Source organism: Oncorhynchus keta, chromosome 10 (genome assembly GCF_023373465.1).
Source record: "Oncorhynchus keta strain PuntledgeMale-10-30-2019 chromosome 10, Oket_V2, whole genome shotgun sequence".
NCBI lineage: Eukaryota > Metazoa > Chordata > Actinopteri > Salmoniformes > Salmonidae > Oncorhynchus > Oncorhynchus keta.
In genome coordinates this window covers 19131660-19151892 of record NC_068430.1, presented here as the reverse complement: position 1 = coordinate 19151892, position 20233 = coordinate 19131660, and the positions used below count along the sequence as shown (strand labels likewise).

Here is a 20233-nt window from a genome sequence, read left to right as displayed (position 1 = left end):
CTACACTCCACATCTATGTATCCTCTGTGGCAAAATGTTAGACTTTCTCATGGTGTAGTAGGCTATTCTGAATTATTTAATTTATTTAATACATTTATTTCAATTTATCAGGCGTTCTGCAAAACCGTTCGCTCGGCTCTATAAGGAAATAAAAGATAAAATACGATGCTGGAGAGATGAGAATTACAGGCTCGTGTATCAGAGCAGAGAGAGGGAGAGAGATCATAGAAGGTAAATATTATTCTAGTTCTGTGAGATATACGGTGTCACGTTCTGACCTTTATTTCCTTTGTTTTGTCTTTTGTCTTTATTTAGTACGGTCAGGGCGTGAGTTGGGGTGGGCAGTCGATGTTTGTTTTTCTATGTTGGTTTTTGTGTTCAGCCTAGTATGGTTCTCAATCAGAGGCAGGTGTCGTTAGTTGTCTCTGATTGAGAATCATACTTAGGTAGCCTGGGTTTCACTGTTGGTTTGTGGGTGTTTGTTTACGTGTGAGTGTTTTTCGCCACACGGTACTGTTTCGGTTTTCGTTTTCATCACATCGTTTATTGTTTTGTATTTCAGTGTTCAGTTTGTTTTTAATAAATCGTCATGAACACTTACCACGCTGCATCTTGGTCCGATCCTTACTCCTCTTCAGACGAAGAGGAAATCTGACGTTACATACGGGGGCAGGAAAATTAATGAAGAGGCAACTCAAATGAAATTTGATGGCATTTATTATCATTTTTACATTGCAAAAAGTAACAATTCTTTTTCATACTAAAAAAGGTACCGGATCCGACCAAATAGGTTCCGGAACAACACAGTCCAAAACGCAGAAGAAGAAAGAGAGAGCTTGGATGAAGATTGTACTGTGGAGGAGTCCCTGAGATCTGGAGAGAACAGAGTTCGGGTGATGATCGTACTGTGGAGGAGCCCCTGAGATTGGGACAGAACAGAGTTCGGGTGATGATCGTACTGAGGAGGAGTCCCTGAGATCTGGAGAGAACAGAGTTCAGGTGATGATCGTACTGAGGAGGAGCCCCTGAGATTGGGAGAGAACAGAGCTCGGGTGATGATCGTACTGAGGAGGAGCCCCTGAGATTGGGACAGAACAGAGTTCGGGTGATGATCGTACTGAGGAGGAGCCCCTGAGATTGGGAGAGAACAGAGTTCGGGTGATGATCGAACTGAGGAGGAGCCCCTGAGATTGGGAGAGAACAGAGTTCGGGTGATGATCGTACTGAGGAGGAGCCCCTGAGATCTGGAGAGAACAGAGTTCGGGTGATGATCGTACTGAGGAGGAGCCCCTGAGATTGGGAGAGAACAGAGTTCGGGTGATGATCGTACTGAGGAGGAGCCCCTGAGATTGGGAGAGAACAGAGTTCGGGTGATGATCGAACTGAGGAGGAGCCCCTGAGATTGGGAGAGAACAGAGTTCGGGTGATGATCATACTGAGGAGGAGCCCCTGAGATCTGGAGAGAACAGAGTTCGGGTGATGATCGTACTGAGGAGGAGTCCCTGAGATCTGGAGAGAACAGAGTTTGGGTGATGATCGTACTGAGGAGGAGCCCCTGAGATTGGGAGAGAACAGAGTTCGGGTGATGATCGTACTGAGAAGGAGCCCCTGAGATTGGGACAGAACAGAGTTCGGGTGATGATCGTACTGAGGAGGAGTCCCTGAGATCTGGAGAGAACAGAGTTCGGGTGATGATCGTACTGAGGAGGAGCCCCTGAGATTGGGAGAGAACAGAGTTTGGGTGATGATCGTACTGAGGAGGAGCCCCTGAGATCTGGAGAGAACAGAGTTCGGGTGATGATCGTACTGAGGAGGAGTCCCTGAGATCTGGAGAGAACAGAGTTCGGGTGATGATCGTACTGAGGAGGAGCCCCTGAGATCTGGAGAGAACAGAGTTCGGGTGATGATCGTACTGAGGAGGAGCCCCTGAGATTGGGACAGAACAGAGTTCGGGTGATGATCGTACTGAGGAGGATCCCTGAGATCTGGAGAGAACAGAAAGGTGAATGACTTGTCTCTTCACATAGAGATGAAAGAGCTACCAGTGCCAATCTCTAAACCTGAACATGTGTCCCAGAAAGAAGAAGGGAAGAACCATAGAATAAAGGGAAGGTTCTGTAAGGCTATCACTCTGTGTATCCAAGACTAAGAAAACATATCTCCGAATCAACCATAGAGCACCAGCATGTTCGGCAGCAGCGGAGTGTCTCTCTCTACTCTCTACTCTACTGGCGACACCAGCATGACTGACACATACAGTACTTCATTGGTGTGTCTCTCTACCATCACTCTGTCATAATCTCGGCTGCCAAGGACTTTACCACCTGCACACCTGCATAGCTGAGTGGGGAGAGAGAATCGGAAGATCTGTGAGTTTCTTTTCTGCAGCTCAGCCCACTAAATACATTTTTACTGTGATCGTGTACTAGGCCAAAGTGCATTACACACATTGCGTATCAATGGTTGTGTGCCAAGTAATTGACAATAATAAAGTACATTTTTCATGCAGAAAAGGTTTTGATAGGCCATTGTAGGTAGTTGGTTTGCATTCTCACAGCACAAAAAAAAAGAAAAAAAAAAGAAAAGGGGTTCCTCAAAATATATTGTGAGACTAACAACTTCCTAGGGCTCATCACTAACAATGACAAGATATATATACTGTAGATAGACATGAAGTGCAATGTCTAATAGTCTGGTGCAGTGAAAACAGCATTGAAGTGAATACAAAGAAAACAAAGGCTATTATTGGGAATTTTAGGAATCACGGGGGAATCACGTTGCGGGGAGCATAGGTGGCGTTGACGTGGAGCTGGTGGACTGTTTTAGGAGGCAGGGGGAATCACGTTGCGGGGAGCATAGGTGGCGTTGACATGGAGCTGGTGGACTGTTTTAGGAGGCTGGGGAATCACGTTGCGGGGAGCAAGGTGGCGTTGACGTGGAGCTGGTGGACTGTTTTAGGAGGCAGGGGGAATCACGTTGCGGGGAGCATAGGTGGCGTTGACATGGAGCTGGTGGACTGTTTTAGGAGGCGGGGGAATCACGTTGCGGGGAGCATAGGTGGCGTTGACGTGGAGCTGGTGGACTGTTTTAGGAGGTGGGGGAATCACGTTGCGGTGAGCATAGGTGGCATTGACGTGGAGCTGGTGGACTGTTTTAGGAGGCGGGGGAATCACGTTGCGGGAGCATAGGCATAGGTGGAGTTGACGTGGAGCTGGTGGACTGTTTTAGGAGGCGGGGGAATCACGTTGCGGGTAGCATAGGTGGCGTTGACGTGGAGCTGGTGGACTGTTTTAGGAGGCGGGGGATTCACGTTGCGGGGAGCATAGGTGGCGTTGACGTGGAGCTGGTGGACTGTTTTAGGAGGCGGGGGAATCACGTTGCGGTGAGCATAGGTGGCGTTGACGTGGAGCTGGTGGACTGTTTTAGGAGGCGGGGGAATCACGTTGCGTGGGAGCATAGGTGGCGTTGACGTGGAGCTGGTGGACTGTTTTAGGAGGCTGGGGGAATCACGTTGCGGGGAGCATAGGTGGCGTTGATGTGGAGCTGGTGGACTGTTTTAGGAGGTGGGGGCATCACGTTGCGGTGAGCATAGGTGGCGTTGATGTGGAGCTGGTGGACTGTTTTAGGAGGCTGGGGGAATCACGTTATGGGAGCATAGGTGGCGTTGATGTGGAGCTGGTGGACTGTTTTAGGAGGTGGGGGAATCACGTTGCGGTGAGCATAGGTGGCATTGACGTGGAGCTGGTGGACTGTTTTAGGAGGCGGGGGAATCACGTTGCGGGTAGCATAGGTGGCGTTGACGTGGAGCTGGTGGACTGTTTTAGGAGGCGGGGGAATCACGTTGCGGGAGCATAGGTGGCGTTGACGTGGAGCTGGTGGACTGTTTTAGGAGGCGGGGGGAATCACGTTGCGGGGAGCATAGGTGGCGTTGACGTGGAGCTGGTGGACTGTTTTAGGAGGCGGGGGGAATCACGTTGCGGGGAGCATAGGTGGCGTTGACGTGGAGCTGGTGGACTGTTTTAGGAGGCGGGGGGAATCACGTTGCGGGGAGCATAGGTGGCGTTGACGTGGAGCTGGTGGACTGTTTTAGGAGGCAGGGGGAATCACGTTGCGGGGAGCATAGGTGGCGTTGACGTGGAGCTGGTGGACTGTTTTAGGAGGCGGGGGAATCACGTTGCGGGAGCATAAGTGGCGTTGACGTGGAGCTGGTGGACTGCTTTAGGAGGCGGGGGATTCACGTTGCGGGGAGCATAGGTGGCGTTGACGTGGAGCTGGTGGACTGTTTTAGGAGGCGGGGGGAATCACGTTGCGGGGAGCATAGGTGGCGTTGACGTGGAGCTGGTGGACTGTTTTAGGAGGCGGGGGGCATCACGTTGCGGGGAGCATAGGTGGCGATGACGTGGAGCTCGTGGACTGTTTTAGGAGGTGGGGGGGAATCACGTTGCGGTGAGCATAGGTGGCGTTGACGTGGAGCTGGTGGACTGTTTTAGGAGGCGGGGGATTCACGTTGCGGGGAGCATAGGTGGCGTTGACGTGGAGCTGGTGGACTGTTTTAGGAGACGTGGGGAATCACGTTGCGGGAGGCATAGGTGGCGTTGACGTGGAGCTGGTGGACTGTTTTAGGAGGCGGGGGAATCACGTTGCGGGGAGCATAGGTGGCATTGACGTGGAGCTGGTGGACTGTTTTAGGAGGCGGGGGGAATCACGTTGCGGGGAGCATAGGTGCCGTTGACGTGGAGCTGGTGGACTGTTTTAGGAGGCGGGGGGAATTACGTGGCGGGGAGCATAGGTGGCGTTGACGTGGAGCTGGTGGACTGTTTTAGGAGGCGGGGGGAATCACGTTGCGGGGAGCATAGGTGGCGTTGACGTGGAGCTGGTGGACTGTTTTAGGAGGCGGGGGGAATCACGTTGCGGGGAGCATAGGTGGCGTTGACGTGGAGCTGGTGGACTGTTTTAGGAGGCGGGGGGAATCACGTTGCGGTGAGCATAGGTGGCGTTGACGTGGAGCTGGTGGACTGTTTTAGGAGGCGGGGGGAATCACGTTGCGGGGGCATAGGTGGCGTTGACGTGGAGCTGGTGGACTGTTTTAGGAGGCGGGGGGAATCACGTTGCGGGTAGCATAGGTGGCGTTGACGTGGAGCTGGTGGACTGTTTTAGGAGGCGGGGGGAATCACGTTGCGGGGAGCATAGGTGGCGTTGACGTGGAGCTGGTGGACTGTTTTAGGAGGCGGGGGGAATCACGTTGCGGGGAGCATAGGTGGCGTTGACGTGGAGCTGGTGGACTGTTTTAGGAGGCGGGGGGAATCACGTTGCGGTGAGCATAGGTGGCGTTGCGTGGAGCTGGTGGACTGTTTTAGGAGGCGGGGGAATCACGTTGCGGTGAGCATAGGTGGCGTTGACGTGGAGCTGGTGGACTGTTTTAGGAGGCGGGCGGAATCACGTTGCGGTGAGCATAGGTGGCGTTGCGTGGAGCTGGTGGACTGTTTTAGGAGGCGGGGGAATCACGTTGCGGGGAGCATAGGTGGAGTTGACGTGGAGCTGGTGGACTGTTTTAGGAGGCGGGCGGAATCACGTGCGGTGAGCATAGGTGGCGTGCGTGGAGCTGGTGGACTGTTTTAGGAGGCGGGGGAATCACGTTGCGGGGAGCATAGGTGGAGTTGACGTGGAGCTGGTGGACTGTTTTAGGAGGCGGGGGAATCACGTTGCGGGGAGCATAGGTGCCATTGACGTGGAGCTGGTGGACTGTTTTAGGAGGCGGGGGGGAATTACGTGGCGGGAGCATAGGTGGCGTTGACGTGGAGCTGGTGGACTGTTTTAGGAGGCTGGGGAATCACGTTGCGGGGAGCATAGGTGGCGTTGACGTGGAGCTGGTGGACTGTTTTAGGAGGCGGGGTGCATCACGTTGCGGGGAGCATAGGTGGCGGACGTGGATCGTGGACTGTTTTAGGAGGTGGGGGAATCACGTTGCGGTGAGCATAGGTGGCGTTGACGTGGAGCTGGTGGACTGTTTTAGGAGGCGGGGGATTCACGTTGCGGGGAGCATAGGTGGCGTTGACGTGGAGCTGGTGGACTGTTTTAGGGACGTGGGGAATCACGTTGCGGGAGGCATAGGTGGCGTTGACGTGGAGCTGGTGGACTGTTTTAGGAGGCGGGGGGAATCACGTTGCGGGGAGCATAGGTGGCATTGACGTGGAGCTGGTGGACTGTTTAGGAGGCGGGGGAATCACGTTGCGGGGGCATAGGTGCCGTTGACGTGGAGCTGGTGGACTGTTTTAGGAGGCCGGGGAATTACGTGGCGGGGAGCATAGGTGGCGTTGACGTGGAGCTGGTGGACTGTTTTAGGAGGCGGGGGAATCACGTTGCGGGGCATAGGTGGCGTTGACGTGGAGCTGGTGGACTGTTTTAGGAGGCGGGGGAATCACGTTGCGGGAGCATAGGTGGCGTTGACGTGGAGCTGGTGGACTGTTTTAGGAGGCGGGGGAATCACGTTGGGTGAGCATAGGTGGGGTTGACGTGGAGCTGGTGGACTGTTTTAGGAGGCGGGGGAATCACGTTGCGGGGAGCATAGGTGGCGTTGACGTGGAGCTGGTGGACTGTTTTAGGAGGCGGGGGAATCACGTTGCGGGTAGCATAGGTGGCGTTGACGTGGAGCTGGTGGACTGTTTTAGGAGGCGGGGAATCACGTTGCGGGAGCATAGGTGGCGTTGACGTGGAGCTGGTGGACTGTTTTAGGAGGCGGGGGAATCACGTTGCGGGGAGCATAGGTGGCGTTGACGTGGAGCTGGTGGACTGTTTTAGGAGGCGGGCGGAATCACGTTGCGGTGAGCATAGGTGGCGTTGCGTGGAGCTGGTGGACTGTTTTAGGAGGCGGGGAATCACGTTGCGGTGAGCATAGGTGGCGTTGACGTGGAGCTGGTGGACTGTTTTAGGAGGCGGGCGGAATCACGTGGTGAGCTAGGTTTGCGTGGAGCTGGTGGACTGAGGCGGGGGGGGGGCATAGGTCACGTGGAGCTGGTGGACTGTTTTAGGAGGCGGGGGGAATCACGTTGCGGTGAGCATAGGTGGCGTTGCGTGGAGCTGGTGGACTGTTTTAGGAGGCGGGGGGAATCACGTTGCGGGGAGCATAGGTGGCGTTGACGTGGAGCTGGTGGACTGTTTTAGGAGGCGGGGGGAATCACGTTGCGGGGAGCATAGGTGCCGTTGACGTGGAGCTGGTGGACTGTTTTAGGAGGCGGGGGAATTACGTGGCGGGGAGCATAGGTGGCGTTGACGTGGAGCTGGTGGACTGTTTTAGGAGGCGGGGGGAATCACGTTGCGGGGAGCATAGGTGGCGTTGACGTGGAGCTGGTGGACTGTTTTAGGAGGTGGGGGAATCACGTTGCGGTGAGCATAGGTGGCATTGACGTGGAGCTGGTGGACTGTTTTAGGATGCGGGGGAATCACGTTGCGGGGGCATAGGTGGCATTGACGTGGAGCTGGTGGACTGTTTTAGGAGGCGGGGGTAATCACGGTGAGCATAGGTGGCATTGACGTGGAGCTGGTGGACTGTTTTAGGAGGCGGGGGAATCACGTTGCGGGGAGCATAGGTGGCATTGACTTGGAGCTGGTGGACTGTTTTAGGAGGCGGGGGGCATCACGTTGCGGGGAGCATAGGTGGCGTTGACTTGGAGCTGGTGGACTGTTTTAGGAGGCGGGGGAATCACGTTGCGGTGAGCATAGGTGGCGTTGACGTGGAGCTCGTGGACTGTTTTAGGAGGCGGGCGGAATCACGTGGCGGGGGCATAGGTGGCTTTGACGTGGAGCTGGTGGACTGTTTTAGGAGGCGGGGGAATCACGTTGCGGTGAGCATAGGTGGCGTTGACGTGGAGCTGGTGGACTGTTTTAGGAGGGGGGAATCACGCTGGAGGTGGCGTTGACGTGGAGCTGGTGGACTGTTTTAGGAGGCGGGGGGGAATCACGTTGCGGGGGCATAGGTGGCGTTGACGTAGAGCTGGTGGACTGTTTTAGGAGGCGGGGGATTCACGTTGCGGGGAGCATAGGTGGCGTTGACGTGGAGCTGGTGGACTGTTTTAGGAGGCGGGGGCATCACGTTGCGGGGAGCATAGGTGGCTTTGACGTGGACCTGGTGGACTGTTTTAGGAACCGGGGAATCACGTTGCGGTGAGCATAGGTGGCGTTGACGTGGAGCTGGTGGACTGTTTTAGGAGGCGGGGGCATCACGTTGGGGGAGCATAGGTGGCTTTGACGTGGAGCTGGTGGACTGTTTTAGGAGGCGGGGGGAATCACGTTGCGGGAGCATAGGTGGCGTTGACGTAGAGCTGGTGGACTGTTTTAGGAGGCGGGGGAATCACGTTGCGGGAGCATAGGTGGCGTTAACGGGAGCTGGTGGACTGTTTTAGGAGGCGGGGGGTGGCGTTGACGTGGAGCTGGTGGAATGTTTTAGGAGGCGGGGGAATCACGTTGCGGGGAGCATAGGTGGCGTTGACGTGGAGCTGGTGGACTGTTTTAGGAGGCGGGGGAATCACGTTGCGGGGAGCATAGGTGGCGTTGACGTGGAGCTCGTGGACTGTTTTAGGAGGCGGGGAGTCACGTTGCGGTGAGCACAGGTGGCGTTGACGTGGAGCTGGTGGACTGTTTTAGGAGGCGGGGGAATCACGTTGCGGTGAGCATAGGTGGCGTTGACGTGGAGCTGGTGGACTGTTTTAGGAGGCGGTGGGAATCACGTTGCGGGGAGCATAGGTGGCGTTGACGTGGAGCTGGTGGACTGTTTTAGGAGGTGGGGGAATCACGTTGCGGGAGCATAGGTGGCATTGACGTGGAGCTGGTGGACTGTTTTAGGAGGCGGGGGATTCACGTTGCGGGGAGCATAGGTGGCGTTGACGTGGAGCTGGTGGACTGTTTTAGGAGGTGGGGGAATCACGTGCGGGGGAGCATTGACGTGGAGCTGGTGGACTGTTTTAGGAGGCGGGGGAATCACGTTGCGGGAGCATAGGTGGCATTGACGTGGAGCTGGTGGACTGTTTTAGGAGGCGGGGGGAATCACGTTGCGGGGAGCATAGGTGGCGTTGACGTGGAGCTGGTGGACTGTTTTAGGAGGCGGGGGGAATCACGTTGCGGGGAGCATAGGTGGCGTTGACGTGGAGCTGGTGGACTGTTTTAGGAGGCGGGGGGAATCACGTTGCGGTGAGCATAGGTGGCGTTGACGTGGAGCTGGTGGACTGTTTTAGGAGGCGGGGGGAATCACGTTGCGGGGAGCATAGGTGGCATTGACGTGGAGCTGGTGGACTGTTTTAGGAGGCTGGGGGAATCACGTTGCGGGGAGCATAGGTGGCGTTGACGTGGAGCTGGTGGACTGTTTTAGTTCCTGGGCATAAACACCTCATCTGACCTGACACGGTCAGCCAAAACTAATCTACTGGGTGGGGGTACTGGAGCTTAAGTGAAAGTACCATAGTAGTACCCAGTGGGGTTAAGTAACTCGTACAAATATTTGACAGTACAGCTTAAGTAGTTTTTGGGGGTATCTGTACTTTACATTACTATTTATATTTTTGACAACTTTTACTTTTACTCTACTACATTCCTAAAGACAATATATACTTTTTACTCCCAGACATTTTCCCTGACAACCAAAAGTACTCATTACATTTTGAATGCACAGCAGGAGGACAGGAAAATGGTCCAATTCACACACTTATCAAGAGAACAGGTGATCTTCCCTACTGCCTCTGATCTGGTGGACATTTATTAAACACAGATGCTTTGTTTGTAAATGATGTCTGAGTGTTGCAGTGTGCCCATGGCCTTCTGTAAATACAAAAAACAAAAGAAAGTCATGCCATCTGGTTTGCTTAATATAAGACATTTGAAATGATCTGTTCACAGTCCACGCTCTTTGGTCTGTTGGTATGCTCCCACATGGCAACATGGCAACTGTCAGACTTGGGCCTTTCTTGCCACAACCAGTCCCTGACTGAATCGTCTCTGTTTAACTGTGATTTGTGCCCAGTTTGCCAAATTGTTATTGTAGGCTTAAGGCACATTCAAACCGAAACAAAAATGATGCATCCTACCAACAGCCAATCCAGTGTTTTTTGATGAATGCAATGTAAGGGTGGAACGTGCAGTCACTGGTGTAGTGGGGGGTATGCACAGGTATACACTGTATATGTCACGCCTTGGTCATTGTATTTTGTGTTTTTGTTATATGTTTGGGTAGGCCAGGGTGTGACATGGGTTTATATGTTGTGTTTCGTATTGGGGTTTGTATTAATTGGGATTGTGTTTGATTAGGGGTGTGTCTAGTTAGGCTTGGCTGCCTGAAGCGATTCTCAATTGGAGTCAGGTGATTCTCGTTGTCTCGGATTGGGAACCGTATTTAGGTAGCCTGAGTTCGCGTTGTATTTTGTGGGTGTTTGTTCCTGTCTCTGTGTTGTAGTCACCAGATAGGCTGTAATTAGTTTCACGTTTCGTTTGTTGTTTTCGTATTCAGTTATTTCATGTACCGCGATACTTTCATTAAAGTCATGAGTAACCTACACGCTGCATTTCGGTCTGACTCTCTTCTTACAACAGACGAACGTCGTTACAGTATACCAACTTATTTCTGTGGGCATTGCCTATACTCAGTTGTTAATCCCCATGATGAGTATCGAAGTAGGCTAGTGTGGAGGTCATCAAAACATCCAGTTTTGTGTTTATTTTTTCTATTTAAAAAAAAGTGTGACTGAGAGCAAAAATACTGGAAAAAAATGTTTTTGTGAAATCTGTGAATGTCTGACTCAGTTTACAGCCTAATATATCTATTTTAATAGCAGGCCTACTAGTAGACTATTTGCACAGTACAACTTGGGTTGGCCTGTGAAAGGCCAATATGTGATTTATAATTTTAGGTCATTCAGTTTCATTGTTTGTCATAGAATTCTTCACACAGGGTGCCTTTCCTTCTCCAGCCGGGCCGTTTCAAAAGATTTGGGCAATATTGGAGTATACCTACTTCTCCAGGCACCACTACATCACTGGGTGCAATAGAATAGTTCAGTGTCCTAAGTTACCATGTAGTGAGAAGGATCTGTTGAACTTATAGTTCCTTTCATCATTACCATGTGTATTTTGCAAGTAGTCAGCAAAGCCCACATCTAAATTAGAAAAACAAAGGCAATTTGCACTCAAACCCTTTTGTTCCTCGTGCTTTTAAAACCATAGACTGGGACTGTAACCCAAAGCGCTCATCAAAAATGTATAACCCATGGGAGTCAACAACACTTTCAACTGCGAAAAAAGCAGAAAAGTTGTCTACATTTTCTGCATATTTATAAAAACATAATATACAATATACTAAATGAACAACAGAAAAAAAGCCTCTACCTCATTTGTCCTTATCATACAATTTTACCCCCACTCATATACTGTTCAGGGTGTGTTGGCAACTCTATCCACATATTAAACAGCTGCATTTTCATTTTATTATAGCAAAACGCTGTTACATTCATTCATTGCTTTACCCTCATCCATGCAGTCACCATAAATGATGAGAAATGGGAATTGAAGCACCTTGTTGCAATTTGTCATTTCATTTCCAGATCTAATTTGGTTTAGTTCAAATTATGTATCTGGGATTCTATAGACATGTCTCTAAAGGTCAAATCTGTTTCACTCCCTTAACAATAATTTGGTTTATTTTTCACAGGGCCACGCCCCACACAGATCTGTCTCTAAGGACAGCTATTTCTCTCTGATAGTCACATGATGAAGTAACACACAATAACTGTCCATACTGCAGGGTGTTTGTGAGTATATCTGCAGGAGCAGCAGTGTTACATCCACATTTGGAGAGGAGCCCACATACAGCAGTGCTGTGTTGTGAGTCAAATAGACAAATGAACATTGTGAAAGGGACCAGGGAGATGACAAGCAATGCTTTGGAATGACAAATGCTCTGAAATGATATAAGTTCTGGAATGACAAATGCTCAAAATGATAAATGCGCAGGAATGATAAATATTACAGGATGACAAATGTGGACCAGCTGCAAAGGAAATCAAACACCAGACAAATTAGATTAGAGATCCTGAGAGTGGATACAAGTTTTTATTTCTTCTACAATAGGTCTTGATAACAATGATCAAATCTGAACAAGATTGTTGATTTGTTATTGTAGTGTTGGAGTTTTTTGGCGATGTTTCCAGGTGTAGAAGAAGAGTATTAACATAACAGGAAGTGGCTGTGTGATGTTGCCTCTGTAACAGAGTGCATAGGGCAAATAGACAAACTCATGAGTTAGTCTTGTGTGATCCTATGTGGAGGCAAGGTTTGTTGCTTCTCTCTCAATACGCTACTTAAAGACAATTTCAAAAACAGGACTCAATAGACCCTTCCAAATTTGAGATTTTTCTGCCATTATTATCACATCAGAACACAATTTGGGAAGGGATTACATTCCTTGGCTAGCTGGAATGACTGCCGAGAGACACATTTGTAATTGGGACCACAGGCCATAAGGATTACTGTACGCTCAACAATGTAGGGGAGCCAAGCAGGCCAACTCCAACAGCTACTACCAATCCTTGAAAGGAAATAAATCCTTTCGACATCTTAAGATGTTGAATGGAGTCCTGTGTTAAGAGTGAGGCTTGGATTTCACAAAGCTATGAATTACACTAAAGATAGGAAACAATTTAAGAGAACCACAGTATGCCCTTGAAATATACACTCAGATGTCAATAGCTTATAGGTTCAATAATCTTATGCGTGACTGTTTGAAACTTGTATGAAGCATGCCAGATTTGTGATCAAACCAGTGTCTCTATGGTCTTACTTAAAACTGTTGTGTGGATACTTTCAATTAATGCAAGGCTGAAACACATTTTAATCAATCAAAATGCATGTGCAGAACTAACCATTTCATGACATGTATTTTAGAACACATATCATGTTGCCTTTTTGGAACATATAACTTGGACTGTTTTACAGTCACCATGGTCACTCCCTATCACTCATGTCTCATGTTGTGACTGTAGAGTGTACAGTAGTATGGCTAGTAATTATTTGATCTATTTACCTACCAAGTGCTGACACCAAACACGTTTTGTCATCATTTCTGAGGGCTCTGGTGAGATCTTGAATTGCCTCCTTGGCTTGTTGGTTCCAGTTGATGTTATTATTTATAAAATCTCAAGGTAACGCTTACCTCAGCAAATGGCTGAACACCTGCCATACAAAAATAGCAGCAGCCTGCATGCACTATTAGGGACCAGGATCTCTCATGTTTATCATAAGGTTGCAATTAGGAGAATGGATTTGAAACAATACTAATATGATCAAAACATTTACTCTGAACGAAGATGTTATATCACAATGAAATGATATAATCTCATATTCACTTCACACTTGCTGAATATTTTTCTGTTTAAAATGTATGCAGATATTCAAAGACTAAACAAAGCTGGAATAGGCCTACCAAGTTCCAAATAAATAATATCTTAAATAATAGAGCTTTGTGTTCTGAAACAGGTAAACAAAGGCATCTGAAAAGAAATACAAAGTGATTTGAGAAAGAAACATTTTTGAGCGGGAGAAAAGAACAGAGAATGAATATTCAAAGAAATAGATAGTATGACAGAGACATGCTTGTGACAAAGAGACCAGGAAATGGAAATATTAGAGACAGTGTGGTACAATCATTACTCATTGTGAGAACCTCAAGGGAATAGAGCGTAACAAAGATGGAAACCTGTCTCTAATCACTTTTCCCTTATGGACTCACAATGGGACTGTGTTTGTGCTGTAATATGTGGTCGTATAACCAATTGATTATTGCAAATCAATGGCAACAGTCCAAGGCATCTCATGTTGCTCAAAAACAATATATTTAACAGCAGGTATGAGAATACACATCGTAATTACTAGGCTCAGTGATTTGTGATGACTGTAACAAGACTTGTAAGCTCAAATAGACAGACCCAGCACTATCCTGGTGTTTATACCCTTGAGATGTAAAATGACTTAGTTCATGCATAGAGTACATAAAACAAAATTGAGCTTGGTGAAGAGTTGAATATAATACTGAATCAAACTCAAATACAATAGATCCCGGGACATATTTGACACCAGCATTCGAAGTTAGACTTTCCTATGCTCTGCCATGTTCTTTAAGTCAACATTAATCAGATGCATCACATGACAAACTCCCCCTATGTAGGCGGTGTGTTAATTGAGGTATGAGATTGAGTAACAGTTAAAGGATCATTGATTTTCTGCTTCAAGCTGCTGAGTTAGCTTCATTTAACATGGTAAGATAGAACCCAATATATGTGCTGGTTCTGTCTCTTAGCCTCACAGGACAATCACTTTGAAAGATTCTTCCCCTCTCCTCTGGTTGTGAATAGGTGTATTAGTCTGGCGGGCATGTTGAGAAATGTCTTGAGAAATGTCTTGGGAGGGATTTTTAAAGGCTGCAGGTTTTTTAAGCAAACCATTTGTTTAAAGGGATTGCCTGAATAGCACATCACTGTCAATTTCATAATAGCCTTTGGTAATTACTAAATTACCCAGATCCCCTTAATCACAGATGGTTTATTGATTTTTCAATAGGATGTAAATTATATTATCATACTGTCATTGAAGTATTTATACCCAGGATCCATACATGTGATAAATTCAAGTTTATGGTGCAGGATTCCAGGTTAAGCATGATATGGTATTAGTTTATCTGATGAGATGGAGAAGGTTCTATCAATCTGTAGAAATCAATCAAACCTGCACTGCAATATTATCTACATTGGGAAATGTCACATCATTCCTGTGCCAGAAAATGCAAATCTCTTAATTTAACAATGATCTGATATTGACATTTAATGGAATAATGCATGTTCCCCTCACAGGAACAATGTTACATTTCCACAGTCTATGATTCTCCCCATGTAGGCCTACTTTTGATTAAATACCAGCTTGGGTCTTACTGTATAAAAGACTTCCAATAGAGGCCTTGAGCATTCCTGAGATTTTTTCACCAAATATCTCAACAATCTTTAGAATTTTTTTGACTGGTTTTATCAGAGCAAAAGGGTATTGTGTAAAATGATAAAGCACAATGTTAAGTACAATTTATTTAGAATGTGAAGGGGTTAAACCAAGGTCTCATACCTTTCAAAGGGTTAATGAATTGTGTTATGATAAACTATAAGGTCTCCTTTTCTGTGTATGTGTTAAAACCTGTTTTGAGTTATGTGCACCTGCAGACACTATCAGAAGGCGGATACCACCTACACTCATACTTCTCCTGTCTGGGCCCCTCTGTGGCTGTCTGAGGTTCTGAGAATACGACTGGTTTCCTGAGAACACAAGGCTGCTGCAGGCCTGATGAAAACAGCCACCTGTCAGAAGATGCTTAGACTCATTCACCTTGTTATGACTCTATACTTGTGATGAAAGGTCAAGTTGCGGTCAAACCCACTTCTGAGCTTTTAATTACTGACAAGATGGTTTCTGCTGTCAACGGGAGGTTAGATTTATTAAAATGTTGTTGTCAGGGAAAGTCACACAAGGGGAACAGGGGAGACTATATACATTTCAGGATGTCTTAGACACCTTGCAGAACCTGGGGAGAGCTAGCATATACTGTACTCTGTACCAACTTCTGCCTACAATTGTATTACTAAAGGAGAATTTTAATACTTAAACAAAGAGTCTGTGTTTCCTTTCCATTACTAATATATTTTTGATAATTACATAGACCTGATCAACTGTTGAAGAAATTGACAAACACATGTAATACAGACATTGTTTCAATGCCCCTATGATTTATATTCCAATAATTTCTAGCAATAGTATAAATCTGAAAAGAGCATCAACAAACATTGATTCAGCTCATCAAAGCTTCTTTCCTCTTAGGAAAAGCTGACTACTTCTCTTTTCATTTGTCTGCACCGCAGCTCAAACATTACACACTAAAACAAACATTGTTCGTGTATAAGATAGCTATGACTGCACATGAGCCATGGCAGCTTTCATTCAGTGCACTTCATCAGCTGTCTCTTGTACAGCATTGATCATTTTCCAAAATGCTGCATTAACAACAGCATGAAGCTGATCGAATGGAGGAAATTACTTTTCTTTTCTTTTTTGTGACCGATCAAAGAGAAACTGCAGTAAGGTGGGATTTGTGGAACATATCAATTACTGGTTTATCATGTTCATATTTATCACGTGTGCTCCCTCTCCGGCCTCTAGGTCACCAGGCTGCTCATAATGGCGCACACCTGTCACCATCGTTACGCGCATAATCGCATTAATGACACTCACCTGGACTCCATCTCCTCCTTGATTACCTGCCCTATATTTGGTATATTTCCCCTTGGTTCCTTCCCCATGCGTCATTGTTTCTGTTTCAGTTTCATGTCTGTTCGTTGTTCTTGTTTCGTATTATGTTTTGTTCATTGATTAAATCACTCACACCCTGAACTTGCTTGCTGACTATCAGCGCACATCATTACAATTTTCAAATGTATATCCTAATTTATATCCCAAAACAGATCAAACATTTATTTTGATTAATGATCTTTTCCCTCCTTTTACTCTCTCTCATGGTGTCAAGCTGTCAGAGTCTATTTTTCACTTGTCTTCTGTGATAGCTCAAGGGATTAATTTGTCTCGATCTGTTGAGTAAGAGCGATCATCAATCAGGCTGAATCAGGCCAAAAAGTACCACCCTTAACTTGAATCTGTCCCAACCTGGTCAGACAAGAGGCTCCCACCGACAGGAGACAAACCTTTGGCCAAAGTCGGCACGATGTATACATGATACATAGGGAAGAAGCCAGGTAGGCATCGCTTGCTAATTGGCAAGACGTCTTGCAGATGTATTCAGAATTCCTACATTCTAAGAGTTATAGTTCTACATTGTTTATAAGCTGGCCAGGCATCAACATTCTGACATCCCAGTAACTTCTTCTTAATGTGTAAACGCTCTCCATACTACATATTCCCGACACATTTTGATACGTTGGCCAAAGGTGTGCGTGTTTGCTGGGCATTTGTACCAAGGCCAATTTCATGTTCGGGAAAATTAGGGATTGCAATCAGATAAATGTGTGGTATTTTAGTGGAATAGCAGAGGTACTGTAATGTCCAAGGCTGTGCCTGGTTAGGAACAAGCAGTACATCCACATACTGAATCTGGATGAGTCATCCCACCTGAATAATCATGCCTGTTCCCATATAATCCATCTCTCTTTGAAACACGAAGCACCAAAAACACAAGTATTCTAACAACAACTTGAATGACAGGCCTGAGAAGAAGAGACCAATTCACTGATTGATTACCTGCTGCAATGCACAACGGTTTCAATGATGACGTTCAAGCTTTCCTCCTGTTATTGACAGAAGCCTTGGAATTAGACCTTTGCATAACAGACCTTACTGAAGGAAGTAGCAGCCTGCACTATGCGCTGTAAATGCTGTCTTAGCTGCAGTGCTGTTTCTGCAACTATTGTCAAATCAAATTGGCCTGTAAGTCTTTGAATCAGATATGATCTAATTGTGTCAGGATGCGTTGTTGTTGTCTCCCTCTGATTGTGTTGGATACAGAGAGAGAGAGGTTCAACAATGGAGATCTCATCCTCTGGTTCAAACACGTGAATGATGATGCATTATGCAGCGGTTACTGGGTTTCTACAGCTGTTAAACATCACCCTGGATGGAGAGGGTCACCAAATTAATATGAAATCTGACTTCCATTATGAATGAGGGCCAGGTGTGCCTCATTAAAAGTAGGCCCACTGTCAGGAGAGCCTCCCATGCACACTCTCTCTCTCTCTCTCTCTCTCTCTCTCTCTCTCTCTCTCTCTCTCTCTCTCTCTCTCTCTCTCTCTCTCTCTCACACACACACACACACACACACACACACACACACACACACACACACACACACACACACACACACACACACACACACACACACACACACACACACACACACACACTATCTGACAGACCTCCAGCCCTTGGGGCTAGGTGTGGAATATGTGTGTTGTGCCCTTGAACTGCTAGTGACAGAAACTGGCAGCTAGAGGGCTCACTGGAATTCATAATTTGAAGTGCCACTGTTCTCATATTCTTTGGGAGTGAAGAAGCATGTTCTGTCGACAACATCAATTATTGCTGTTACACTTGATGTTGCAATTTCTTAGCTTGTTAGATCTCATCATTAAATGTATGTTGACCTTTATTATTTATCTCGTTATCGAAACAATATTATAGTTCCTGGTCATAGTTCTTCTTTTCAGGATACAGATAAGTGGAATGCCACATTCACAGTGTATTACCTTACAGTGAATATAATGTAGGTTAAAAAGCATAAGAAACAAGTAAGGAAAAAACGATCAACTTCAAGCCTCCAAAAACCTCTCCAGCCGGACTATTTACAGGCCCCTAAACATTTTGCTGTCTCATTTTATGGCTGTCATAAATCTGTTGTATGGGGTGCAGCAGGACATATTGTACATTGTCTGTCCCTCCATCTGGAAGACCAAGTTTTGATTTCACTTCCGAGACCCGTCGAGACGGGGAGGCAGATGAGAGTGATTGGAAGCCCAGCCGGCTGACTCCACTGGAGCGATTAACTGAGCCCAGGGAGGGTGGCTCTAGATCTGCAGTTCTCCATCTGCTGTCATGGAGGACCTACTTCACAGACCCAGCCCAGCTGATTCTCCCTCCCTAGGCCTGTCAGAGGTGCCAACCTGACCCCTCTCTGGAGCCGGACTAAAAATAACCCACCAATTCATCATGGGGAAAACCAGCCAGGGTGCTGCTGCCTGTGCTGCCTAGGCACTTCTCTCAACTTCTGTAACTATTTCAGACTGACAGAAGGGACCATTCACATTCAACTTCAATGCATTCATTATTCAAGGACCTCTGCTGTGTATTTGCTGTGTACACCCATCAGATCAGCCCCCATCTGACTGCTCTGTGTAAAGGATCACATATCTCACCTAAGGTTCCAGCATGGAATCTTTTGGCATGTATTTAATCAGCTACTGCTTTACACTGTGATCAAAACACCACCGTGATATGCAAAGAAAAGTAATGCTCTTCCGCACTTTGACTTTGCTTTTGATTGACCGCACTGCTCTTGATAAATGTCCATTGTTTGCAATCTGTCATATCAGCCTCTCTATCTCATCCCCATTAATCTATGAGGGTTTCACCAAAATGAGCTAAAGTTGCTCAGGTGAAAGAATTATTCTGGGGTTCAGGCAAACTGTTATGATTCAGAGTTGTGGTAAGATGGTAGAATACTAAACAGCTGTCAGATATATAATGTTTCATCTCTAACAAGAAACAGGGGAATAGATAAATAGGAAAATAGCCCCTTCCTAAACCGTTTGAAAAGCAAGATATATTTTATCTATTTGAGAACTCGGATGAGATCTACAAAGCAGGAAGCACAATACAATCACAACTTTATGAATCCTCTCAAGAGCAAGTTTAGAGCACAAGAGCTCAGTGATGTGCATCTTCCACTACCACACATCATGCAACACACTGTCTAGCCTAGACACAGTTAGATTGCACATATCACCCACAGTCTGTCTACAAGTGCACAGAAATTCAAAAAGACAACAGGCATCAGTCAAATCCATGATGGAAAATATGCTGTGACCCATCAATCTAGGTGTCAATACAAATGACCCCAGGGGTATTTATGTAATACCATCGGTATTTCAAATTATATTTGAGGCCAGAGATCATCCTTTAACTATTTTGACCTTGAAAAGAACAAGTTATTACAAGTAGCTGAAACTACAGTTTATAAAATAATGATTGAGATCGACATTGATCTTTTTTCTGAGACGGTGAACCACAGGTATGCCTTGTTTGTTCCATTCCAGGTCTAAATGGACAGGAAGTATGATTATACCCCAAACTGAGTTATGTTCAAGGATAAAATCATAGAAGTATGAGCTTTACCTTTAAGGACCTGGATTGATTCGCGGTAAAAGGATTTCTGGTTTGATGTCAAATTTGACTGAGTCAGGCATCACTCAATCCATATAATATTTTCAAAATGACATTGCAACAGTACTTTCTATTCCTTAGTGTTTAATATTCCATTCTCCTTTATTTCATTATTTTAACATCTTATTGATTTCCTAATATTTAGAACTTGTTAGTGGGCCAGCCAACCCCATGTGCCAAGAAAGATCTCAATCAGTGAGATTGACGATTGGTATCA

At 46.9% G+C, this 20233-nt stretch overlaps 1 protein-coding gene across 1 annotated transcript; it reads right to left on the bottom strand.

Moving 5' to 3' along the window:
* Nucleotides 1–3489: 3489 nt before the first annotated feature.
* On the bottom strand, nt 3490–16269 carry LOC127932615 (uncharacterized). Its single transcript, XM_052528637.1, has 20 exons — nt 16260–16269; nt 8790–8952; nt 8378–8631; nt 8287–8326; nt 7959–8195; nt 7836–7876; nt 7643–7744; nt 7444–7611; nt 7179–7285; nt 6499–6723; nt 6247–6397; nt 5927–6136; nt 5584–5742; nt 5309–5414; nt 5042–5148; nt 4579–4680; nt 4446–4547; nt 4174–4279; nt 3709–3880; nt 3490–3630 (listed from the first exon to the last, which is right to left on the bottom strand). Exons 1-20 carry the CDS (start codon nt 16267–16269, stop codon nt 3490–3492), a joined length of 2703 nt encoding a protein of 900 aa, XP_052384597.1.
* Nucleotides 16270–20233: the final 3964 nt, after the last annotated feature.

Bases quoted from the DNA above. Each gene is read 5' to 3' on its own strand.
- LOC127932615 (XM_052528637.1), bottom strand. The intron at 7,286-7,443 runs GTGATTCCCCCG...CTCCTAAAACAG, and splicing joins GCCACCTATGCCCCCGCAAC to TCCACCAGCTCCACGTCAAC. The intron at 6,724-7,178 runs GTGATTCCCCCC...CTCCTAAAACAG, and splicing joins GCACCTATGCTCCCCGCAAC to TCCACCAGCTCCACGTCAAC.